Source organism: Salmo trutta, chromosome 28 (assembly GCF_901001165.1).
Source record: "Salmo trutta chromosome 28, fSalTru1.1, whole genome shotgun sequence".
Taxonomy (NCBI): domain Eukaryota; kingdom Metazoa; phylum Chordata; class Actinopteri; order Salmoniformes; family Salmonidae; genus Salmo; species Salmo trutta.
Window position 1 is genome coordinate 42383578 of NC_042984.1, and position 12021 is coordinate 42395598.

General features: G+C 41.6%; 1 protein-coding gene across 6 annotated transcripts in view; it reads right to left on the reverse strand.

Moving 5' to 3' along the window:
- LOC115166283 (polyhomeotic-like protein 2) overlaps positions 1-12021 on the reverse strand; it is a 49053-nt gene that overhangs the window by 5512 nt on the left and 31520 nt on the right. For 4 of the 6 annotated variants that reach the window (XM_029720134.1, XM_029720133.1, XM_029720137.1 and 1 more), the window contains 3 exons: positions 10352-10441; positions 5491-5773; positions 1389-1967 (listed from right to left, as the gene is read on the reverse strand). In XM_029720134.1, the coding sequence (XP_029575994.1) occupies positions 1389-1967; positions 5491-5773; positions 10352-10441 (952 nt within the window). The remainder of the gene's footprint in view (positions 1-1388; positions 1968-5490; positions 5774-10351; positions 10442-12021) is intronic. The other 2 variants (XM_029720136.1, XM_029720135.1) reach the window with 2 other exon arrangements.

Below are 12021 nucleotides of genomic sequence, written 5' to 3' on the forward strand. Positions count from 1 at the left end.
GTTTGGAATGGGAAATGTTGAGAGGTGGATTTTCTCAACTTTTGAGCTATGGGTCTAGAGGTATAGGACCTCCAACGCTTTCATGACTTGTCATTATGTCAAAAACTACCACGTAAAGACTGGGTTAATTAATTATATGTCATGACATATGCATAGCACGTTTTATACATAATAATATGTATATTTATACATAATATAGATATTATTTAATTCAGCTGTCTGTCACAAGATGTCCACAAGCAGACATGCTGGCCTAGGCTTGAGGGTGGACCAAGGTTTTAGGCATCACTGGACTTGCTAGATCAAGGTTGTAATTATGGCCACCTAACAGTAACACTTAGAGGAGGATTGTGCCATGATCACATGGTGTACTGCTGTGATTCAGAGGAGCCAAGTAGCAGTGGTGGCCACTTCAGTATCTGCAGAGTAATAGCATCCTGGCCTCTTGAAAGTATATTATTCATGTTTGAATGTCTGAGTGGATGTGCCTCACTCAGACACACCTGTCAGACATGACGAGCCTCGAGGAAATAAAGCACTCCCACCATTGGCCAGCGCAACTTGGAATGTGATTCAATGGCGACGAGTAGCTCAAAACGACTCCCTCTCTGATTGGTTGGATTGGTGGACTCTATTTTCCCCTCACACTGCTTTCCGGTGCACCGGTATATGGCCTGTGACGTGAACAGGCACAAGTGAAAGGAGCGCCCTTTTCAAATCGAACAATTACAGTAACTGTCCATATAATATATGTTACAATTTTAAAAACATTTTCATTGGGATGGCAGATTCTTTTAATCAAAATATCACTTTTGCATTTGAAAACACAAATGTCACTTTTGTTTTGACGCGACTTGTAAACAATTTTTTTTCACCTGGTGCAAACTCTTCCCACCGGGATAACTTGGTCCAGATAATCGAATTCCCTCAATATTTGAGAAATATATTGGTAAGGCGGAAGCCTGAAAACTTTCTCCCCCCTATCCCACGGGAGTGACAAAGCCCGACCCTTTCCCGTAATTATGGCTAAAGCTGTCACGTTCCCCCAAGTGGCAAGGTTGGACAATGGACTCTGGGGCATGACAGATTTAGTATTCTGCTTGAGGGGAGCGCTAGAGTGGGGATGGCCATTGTGCCTGAGCTGCCCAAGCATACAGATGGACGTGAGTGAGTGAATAGGTTGTTGGTGGGTTATGGGTTGGTGAGTGAGTGAGTGAGTGAGTGAGTGAGTGAGTGAGTCATTGAGTAAGAGAGTGAGTGAGTCAGTGAGTGGATGGGTGGGATGTCACATTACTGTATCAAATTGAACAGTCAGTCAGGGCTTCTGGTTATCCATAAGTCCAATGACTTAGAGATGCAACCTGTGACATATAAAATATAATATCTACCTCCAGTGGGTGTGGTGGGGTTGCTGGGATCCGATGGGCATTGCTCAATAGTGATGACCTCAAGAATAGGAGGGGCTGTTGGCTGCTGTAGGAGGGGAGTGGAGCTGTTCTCCGTGACTACCTCAGACGTGGGCAGCTCCTTGCCAGCACCATCCTGAACCAGCTGAGAGGCTGGTGTAAGAGATGTTGGCTGGATCTGGAGGTCGACTGCAGCCATCTGCACTAGCTTGGTGTTGGGCAGCGGAGCAGCCTGCGTCTGGGTGACCACAGGGGTTGGCCCGTTGTGAGTAAGAATCTGGGGACTGACAGTGGAGTGGAAGATGGTGGCCTGCTGGCTAGGAACATTGGCAGAAATAAATGGTTTGGGCAGTACAGGGACAGGGCCCTCCTTGGGCTGGGGCTGGATAGCCAGGGCCTGTAGCATCTGGGCCTGAGAGTGACTGTGGATGGAGGCTGTATGTAGCACTGGGGCCTGGCCCCTCAGAGAAAGCTGCTGGGTCTGGTGTCGCTGCTGCTGGAACACAAACTGCTGCTGTTTTTGCTGCTGCAGAAACTGGTGCGTCTGGATTTGTGCGTACGCTGTAAAAACAACACATAACTCAACATTAGTCTTTAAACTAAGAAATATCAGGTTTCTTTCACAAAACAAACAATAAAATGTAGCTACCCATGTACGTAATTCTTAGTTGTGTACATTTCAAGTTAGGATTTGGCCCTAAATGAGTAAGCCTCAGAAATATCTTACATTGGTTACCACAGCAATAACTTCCCAAACAAACAGACACCCCAGGGCATGTTCATCTTTGGCTTCAGTCAGTCAAGCCCGGATTAATCCTCACTCTCATAAAGTGTGTTTATACGCCAAACAATAGGTTCCCTGAGGCCAAACACATGACCATGGTCTGTGGAACTAGAGAAGATAAACATCTGGGGAAAAGAGCCATTGATGTAGGCGTACGAGTAACAGGACACTTAAAGACAGCTTCCCATTTTCAAAAACATTGCCGCCGTTCCACATCAGAGTCTTGCGAGCGCTGCAGTTTGTAAAGGTCTGTGGTTACTACGGACGTTCACTTATAGGAGAGCGAAACCCAAATCAAAACACCATCAAAGCCATGTTATGGCTAGTGACTTTGAATGTCTTTGAGTATCATAAAAAGTGCTATACAAATAGATATTGTATTAGGGAAATTAGGATTTCATGAGTAGTCTCTTAAAGGTCCAATGCAGGTGTTTTTATCTCAATATCAAATCATTTCTGGGTAACAATTAAGTATCACTGTGATTGTTTTCAATACAAATTGTCAAAAATAAACAAAAATAGCTTCTTAGCAAACGACAATTTCTCAAGCAAGAATTTAGCTAGGACTGTCTGAGAGTGGTCTGAATGAGGAGGGAAAAACTGTAAATGTGCTATTATTGGCAGAGAGGTTTGGAACTCTCTTTCTTATTGGTCTATTAACTAATTTACCACATGGTGGTGTCACCATGGAAGGCCAGAACTCCCACCAAAATAGCTCTTACACTAAAAGGGCATTAGTCATTTTCACAATTTTACAGTATTATTCCAACATCATAGCGTGGAAATATAAAACACTGGGAATCACATTTTTGACTGCACTGGGCCTTTAACAGAAAACCATGGTAAACTAAAATGAACCTGTAACTAAATAGTCCTGAGTTTCTTTAATGGATTTGTCCCCTAAATCATGTACTGTACGCCAACCATCACTGTAAAGCTAATACCTTTGACATCCCCTTCAGTCCGTTTGTATCGTGCTACCACAGAGTCTGTCTTCAGGTTAATGTATCCAGTCACCTGTGTCTCATTCTACACATGACATTCTCAACCCAATGGGACCTAGCGGTGAAACAGCTGTAGTCCTCCATGCATGAAGCCCAATCTCTTTTGATTGAATGTGTGCAGTAGATGCCTCTACTGTATGTGAAGAGCAACCATTTCTGGAGGGGCAGCACGTCTCGTGATCATTAGCCTTCTTGGTTTCCTCTGCTGTGGTCCACTCATAGAATGCCTGCTTCACCATTTATAAGTACCTCAGTCAGGCCCCAAACTGGTGGAAACGAAGGCCTTTTTGACAACTTACTCTGCTGTGGTTTGGGGATTATTCTGTGGAAACTATTCTACAGACACTAGTTATGTGACAACTCCTTTAAAGCAGTGTGCCAGCCTTCTCTCCAATATTCACACACCACTTACATGTGTTACACTGCCAAGTCGAAAAGCTTCAAACTGGCTAGCTGCGGGGAGACTGCTTTGTGTCCAATTGAATATTGCAACTTTGGGTCCAGACCGCAGTCTACTTTTGGTTTTACACATATCAATAAATAATTTAATCCAGCACACAATGTTCCGAACATGAACCAATTGAGCCTGTCAAAATAACCCAACAGACGCAACCCTTACAGGAAAATCACATGATTTCACAAGTGGAAAATGTGAAATCATATGAAAACGTGTTTTTGGGTCACTTCACATGCGTTCACATGTGAAATTCATTTGGTTTTTCCATAAGGATAACTAAATCAAAAATAAATGCCACCAACAATATTTGTATAAAACAGTAGCGCAAACCCTTGTGGCATGCATTTTAATTGGAAACAGAAGTTTCTGCCTCTGATCTATTGATTTTGGACGCTGAGATGGGGGGAAGGGTTTCCTGTGCGCACATGGTGACAGAGGGGAAGATGTGCAGCGCTGAGGGGCGTCCCCCCAGCCAGCCCCCATCTGGAAGTAGCTCATTAGGAGTAGCTCAGACCCATGGGTCAAGCCTTCAGCCGTATCCTCCATTGCAGCCTTGCCCTCCTCACCTTTAGCAACACTAGGGAAACCGTCTGGTTCGGCTTAGGGCTGCTTAAAGCTCCAGTGCTGCAGGAAGGAGGTGACTGTATAAGATGGTGTTTGGGATATCCCTTTTATCCCAGCTACTAATGAGATCCTCATGGGGGAAAAGTCTCTCCTCCTCGTGCAACAGTTCAGCTTATAACAGTGTCCGAATTTCAAATTTTACTTTTACTTCACTTCATTCCTAAAGAAAATAATGTACTTTTTACTCCATACATTTTCCCTGACAGCCAAAAGTACTCGTTACATTTTAAATGCTTAGCAGGACAGAAAAAGGTCAAATTCACACACTTATCAAGAGAACATCCCTGGTCATCCCTAATGCCTCTGATCTGGCGGACTCACAAAACACAAATGCATTGTTTGTAAATGATTTCTGAGTGTTTGAGTGTGCCCCTGGCTATCCATAAATAAAAAAATAATAAATAAAATTGTGCCGTCTAGTTTACTTAATTTAAGGAATTTTTAATTATTCGTACTTTTACTTTTGATACTTAAGTATATTTTAGCGAATACATTTACTTTTAGACTTTTACTCAAGTAGTATTTTACTGGGTGACTCATTTTTACTTTAGTCATTTTCTATTAAGGTATCTTTACTTTTACTCAAGTATGACAATTTGGTACTTTTTTCCACCACTGGTCAAGGAACTCTGCATATTAGAACTAAGCTGAGTGTATTGCTGCTGTGTTTTGAAGCTGCCAGTCGTCTTGCCAATAAGATACTTTTAGAAACCTTCTCTGCCATATTTGAGCTGTCACTGGGTTCTGGCTGAGGCTTACTGTCTGATCTTAGGCCATTTCCCCTTTACGTCCTGTAATAATAATACATTTCCTCTGTAAGTGGGTCCACGTGAATAGGGCTGGCAGTCTAATGAAGGGTTGGCCTGCATTTACAGTACAGCCTTCTCTTGGATAGGTCTGACAGACAGCCCTGTGCCGGCCTGGTGATGTGGTATGGAAATAGAACTCAAAAGGACCTATAGCGGAGACAAGGTTATGGAAGTGTCTTTTGACAAAATTGTGTGGTAAAAACACCTCTTTAGACTTGCTCTAACTGTGTGTGAAATTTGATTTATCTATAGCAAAAGTAGAAAATCAACAGCTGCCCGCCCTGGCTGCGGCTACATGCCCTACTGTTATCATGTTTATGAAACAGTGTTGGTGTCATCATACTCCACCCACATTCAGGCTTATATAACAATTACTATTAAACCTATGCTTCTTTGTTATGCTAACCTTGAACAGGGCGCTTTGAGTGTGGTCTACCTGGGCTGATGAGGGGGTGACTGCTGACGGCCATCACACTGCGGCTCACGGATACAAAGTGGCCCTCACCTTTCTGCCCCCCCTTTGATGGGTCCTTCAGGGACCCCAGTTGTGTTCCCTGTGGCCCCTGGGTTGGACCCCTGAGCTGGCCAGACAGGGAGACTTGGGCCCCTCCAGACATCTGTTTGAGATGAAGGCCCTGGAGCTGAGAGGAGGGGGCCCCCTGCTGACTACAGATGGCAAGGTTCTGCACCTGCGGGGAAAAGGAGATTTAAAATGTCATCATGGGAAAAATTCCAATTGTACAAAAGTCTGTTCTCTCCTAAACTACTCCGTCCTCCGTGACCCGGAAACCAATGAGTGTTCGAGGAGAGTGCCAATTCGTTAGTAGGCAAACAAAGGAGCAGGAAGTAGTGCTGCCGTAGTGTGGGGGAGCTGCACTCCCTCACTTTTTTCAAGTCAGTCAGAGCTGGTAAAATACTTATGGAAAATTAATTCTGATAAATTCTAAATAAATGATATTTAATCACCACTAAAATACCATGAAAACGATAGAATGACAAACAAAATAAATCAGTAGGCTATAGCAGCCTATAGATACAGATGTAGGATCTTAATTTCAGCCAGTTTGCTACAGCAGGAAAATAAACCTGCAGCAACAGGAAATGTGAATTATTATGTGGATTATAATTAATGGAATTTTGGTAGGGGATGGTACATTTTTTTGTTAGGGCAAATCAAGTCTGAAATTTGTAATTGGACAAACTTTCTAAATGACAAACTTTAGAAGCCTTTTTAAAACTCAAATACACAACAAGTTTGCATTTCCTACATTGCAGGAAAATTCTCAGCAACAAAAAAGTGATCAAATTAAGAAGATCCTACACCTGTAGGTAAATGTTTCTTCCCTGTCTTCTCACTCTGGTTGTGGCACCAATGATGAATAATGCCGCGTTCAAAACAACGGAACTCGGAACACTGAAAGCTCCGACGTATGACTTGAGCTCAAGACAACTCGTGAAAAAACACAGCTCAGACTAGAAAATCTTTTGAACGGTCATCCAACTTGGAATTCCACGTTTATTTTTTTACTATTCAGCTTCAGATAAGAAATGACTAAGCAGGTGTTTTTGGTGTATCATATTATAGACCTACTATGCTACAGTATATGCTATTATATTCTGTTCTGTCATGTAAAATAAAAAGGAATCATTATGTGATCGTTTAGATCTTATGTGATCTAAACGAGCACCACTGTGAGAGGTGATAATCTTCTATTTGTAATAGGACTATTAGGCGTAGGCAACAGATCTTGATGAGGGTTATTTTTAATTGATTGGAGCGCCCTTCGAATCGTGGTGCAGAAAGGGCAGCACCGTAACCAACTGGTCACATATAATTCTGGATTCCACTGCACAAGAAGGGGTGCGTGGAGATTTATGAACATCAAGGCAGACACGCAGTGAATTTGGATCCTATATCTCGTTGGTGTGATGAAAGGTTCATGCGGTGGATCAGTTTGTCTACATATGCAATAGAGGTGGTACGTTTATGTAAGCTAATCACTTGGACAGTAAGCGCCAAATCCATAACAAACTGTTTTGAAGACAGCCATTTTAGCAAGACCTGTCTGTGGCTGTTCTACATTGGATTTTGCCCGCTCAAAGTGGTCAAGCCTCTGACCGATGGGCCTCTGCACACATGACTACAGTTATCATTTTACTATAGTGGGCTAAATCATTGTCACACAAGAGTGTTTCTTGGTAGTCAAACAAATCTACTTTGAAACAAAAGTATACACTTCACACACATGGTTATGCGATTAAAAAAAGAAGACATCTATACCATGTCAGATACAGAGTTGAAATGTATTCAGTTTTGAGTTTGCATGCCAATATTATACTTTATATACAGTACCAAACAAAAGTTTGGACAAATATTCTCATTCAAGGGTTTTTCTTTATTTTTACTATTTTCAACACTGTAGAATAATAGTGGAGACATCAAAACTATGAAATAACACATATGGAATCATGTAGTAACCAAAAAAGTGTGAAACAAATCAAAATATATTTGATATTTTAGATTCTTCAAAGTAGCCACCCTTTGCCTTGATGACAGCTTTGCACACTCTTGGCATTCTCTCAACCAGCTTCATGAGGAATGCTTTTCCAACAGTCTTGAAGGAGTGCCCACATATGCTGATTACTTGTTGGCTGCTTTCCTTCACTCTGAGGTCCAGCTCATCCCAAACCATCTCAATTGGGTTGAGGTTGGATGATTTCGGAGGCCAGGTCATTTAATGCAGCACTCCATCACTCTCCTTCTTGGTCAAATAGCCCTTACACAGCCTGGAGGTGTGTTTTGGGTCATTGTCCTGTTGAAAAACAAATGATAGTCCCACTAAGTGCAAACTAGATGGTAATTCTAAGTAAACTGAATTCTAAATAAATCACTGACAGTATCAGCAGCAAATCACCCCCACACCATCACACATCCTCCTCCATGCTTCCCAGTGGGAACCACACATGCGGAGATCATCCGTTCACCTACTCTGCATCTCACAAAGACACGGCGGTTGGAACCAAAAATCAAAAATTTGGACTCATCAGACCAAAGGACAGATTTCCACTGGTCTAATGTGTTTGTTGTGTTTCTTGGCCCAAGCAAGTCTCTTCTTCTTATTGGTGTCCTTTAGAAGTGGTTTCTTTGCAGCAATTCGAACATGAAGGATTGATTCACACAGTCTCCTCTGAACAGTTGATATTCAGATGTGTCTGCTACTTGAACTCTGTGAAGCATTTATTTGGGCTGCAATCTGAGGTGCAGTTAATTGGCGATATCTGAGGCTGGTAACTCTAATGAACTTATCCTCTGCAGCAGAGGTAACTCTGGGTCTTCTTTTCCTGTGGTGGTCTTCATGAGAGCCAGTTTATATCATAGCGCTTGATGGTTTTTGCGACTGCGCTTGAAGAAACTTTCAAAGTTCTTGAAATGTTCCGCATTGACTGACCTTCATGTCTTAAAGTAATGATGGACTGTCGTTTCTCTGATTATTTGAGCTGTTCTTGCCATAATATGGACTTGTCTATTACCAAATAGGGCTATCTTCTGTATACCAACCCTACCTTGTCACAAATAGGCCATCATCTCTGTCGATCTTGAATGATAATTCTACACGTTTTACCAGTGAAATGTCCAAACTGCATGCCAATAATTTAATCTCAATCAGTTTCATGGGAATATGCCTTTAGATCTTCTGACTGTTTCGTGAGCGAAGAAGCCCTTTCCTGCAGTCAAATGACCAAATCGCCCTCTAGTGGCCCTCTAGTGGCCTCTAGTGTTATTAATATTTTTCATAATTGTATAATTAATGAACACACATTTTTTTACCACCAAAAATACAGTATTTCTATGTCAAGTGATTTGGTTATATTTCAGTCTTCTGTGATGTACAGTACCAGTCAAAAGTTTGGACACACCTACTCATTCAAGGGTTTTTCTTTATTTTTACTATTTTCTACATTGTAGAATAATAATGAAGACATCAAAACTATGAAAAAACACAAATGGAATCATGTAGTAACCAAAAAAGTGTTATATTTGAGACTTTTAAAATAGCCACCATTTGCCTTGATGACAGCTTTGCACACTCTTGGCATTCTCTCAACCAGCTTCATGAGGTAGTCCCCTGGAATGCATTTCAATTAACAGGTGTGCCTTGTTAAAAGATAATTTGTGGAATTTCTTTCCTTCTTAGTGTGTTTGAGCCAATCAGTTGTGTTGGATATTAGGTACACCTAACAGTGTTTGGCGTATTAAAAATTGCAAATATTCTTGAGACAATGTGTGGGCAGACGTTGCAAATGGATGAAGCATTTTATGCATAGGTCTATTCTACAATGATATTCAATAGGCTACATCTGTCAGTAGGCTACAAACTTTGATTGACAAATTCAAAAATGGCGCTTCCTCAACTAAAAGAAAATAGAACTACACCACTGCAAATAAAAATGTGTTCTTAACTGACTTGCCTAGTTAAATAAAGGTAAAAAAAATAAAAAGGAGTGTCGTCCCCTCCTCGATAGCCTCCTCCCACCGAGGAAGCACAAGTGTATCCTCTCGGCTCCTTATCGCAGAAGCGTTTTGAAATGCGCCACGCCCCCTTTGAATCAGCTCTTGTTTTCTCAGAGGAGAAACACATGCACACATTTAAAAACAATATTTTACTCATCCTTTTATCTATAAAATGTCTTGCACAACTAGCTAAATCTGTTATTATCACTTTACATATTTATTTTGGGATTCTGCCCCTGTAAACATAATTTGCCTGATGACCTGTGATTGGAGAAGGACAGTCTCAATTCATACAAGCTCATTTGTTTCCACGTTTCCTCTCCTTGCAGACGGAGGAGAGGAGGCGAGAAAAACCAATTGGGATTCTCCCATAGTAGGATTCCCGAGTGGTCTAAGACACTGCATCTCAGTGTTAGAGGTGTCACTACAGACACCCTTGTTCAATTCCAGGCTGTATCACAACCGGCTGTGATTGGGAGTCCCATAGGGCTGTGCTTAAGACACTGCATCTCAGTGCTAGAGGTTTCACTACAGACACCCTGGTTCAATTCCACGTTGTATCACAACCGGATGTGATTGGGAGTCCCATTGGGCGGCGCACAATTGGCCCACCATCACCGGGTTTGGCCGGTGTAGACCGTCATTGTAAATAAGAATTTGTTCTTAACTGACTTGCCTAGTTAAATAAAAGTAAAAAATATAAAAAATTGTATCCAAGTATGTGCTCATTGGGGTTGTGTGTGGTGAATATTACCTGTGCACTAGCAGACTGTTGGTTGGTGGCAGACTGTGATGAGGCTGCTGATTGGACAGTGGCAACAGCTGCAGTTGGGGTGAAGATGAGCTGGGAGAACAACAAAAAAGATTGGCACTAAGACTGCTCCATATCAGGACCAGCTAAGCCCTCAGATAAAGTTGGTGTTATCCCACTGAGCTATTGAGCCCAAAAAATAACAGTAACAAAGCTCTTTCAACTGAATCTTGCCATCCATGAATTACATGGCTAAGGCATTTTCTTCCCTGGCAGCAATTTGATTTTGAACAAGGCCAGCCATGTGCAGCCTTGCACTGTGTTATTCGGATCTAAGATGGATAGCAACTCAAGGATGCTTGATGGTTTCAGAGAGGAAAGAGTTGTCAACAACACAAAAACATTACTATCCATTATGGCTCCTGTCCAAAAAATCATACGAGGAACCTCAGTATATCTGCCAGTAAAAACATAACTGACACTCAAGTTTTGAGTCTTGTTTTCCTAAATTACCCTCTGCTGTGCCACATATCTATACCCTGGCCACATGAAAGAAATCATCATATTAAATCATATGGAAAACATAGAGTACTCTATTCTAGTCAAGTCCATCCTATTCAACTATTGCTGTACATATTCTATTTTTTCCTACGTATTCTTCAGATATACTATACAGTTGAAGTCGGAAGTTTACATACAGCCAGACTACCATGCACTTAGGTCATTAAAACTTGTTTTTCAACCACTCCACAAATTTCTTGTTAACAAACTATCGTTTTGGCAAGTCAGTGAGGACATCTACTTTGTGCATGACACAAGTCATTTTTCCAACAATTGTTTACAGACAGATTATTTCACTTATAATTCACTGTATCACAACTCCAGTGGGTCAGAAGTTTACATACACTAAGTTGACTGTGCCTTTAAACAGCTTGGAAAATTCCAGAAAATTATGTAATGGCTTTAGAAGCTTCCGATAGGCTAATTGACATTATTTGAGTGAATTGGAAGTGTACATGTGGATGTATTTCAAGGCCTACCTTCAAACTCAGTGCCTCTTTGCTTGACATCATGGAAAAATCTAAAGAAATCAGCCAAGACCTCAGAAAAAAAATTGTAGACCTCCACAAGTCTGGTTCATTCGCAAGTATAAAAACCATGGGACCACGCAGCCGTCATACCGCTTAGGAAGGAGACACGTTCTGTCTCCTAGAGATTAACGTACTCTGGTGTAAAAAGTGCAAATCAATCACAGAACAACAGCAAAAGTAAAGGTTGCTTTTTGTAAAGGTACAAAAGTATCTATATCCACAGTAAAATGAGTCCTATATCGACATAACCTGAAAGGCCGCTCAGCAGGAACAAGCCACTACTCCAAAACCACCGTAAAAAAGCGAGACTACGGTTTGCAACTGCACATGGGGACAAAGATCGACCAGAGAAATGTCCTCTGGTCTGATGAAACAAAAATAGAACTGTTTGGCCATAATGACCATCATTATGTTTGTAGGAAAAAGGGGAGGCTTGCAAGCCGAAGAACACCATCCCAACCGTGAAGCACAGGGGTGGCATCATCATGTTGTGGGGGGTGCTTTGCTGCAGGAGGGACTGGTGCACTTCACAAAATAGATGGCATCATGAGGAAAGAAAATTATGTGGATATATTGAAGCAA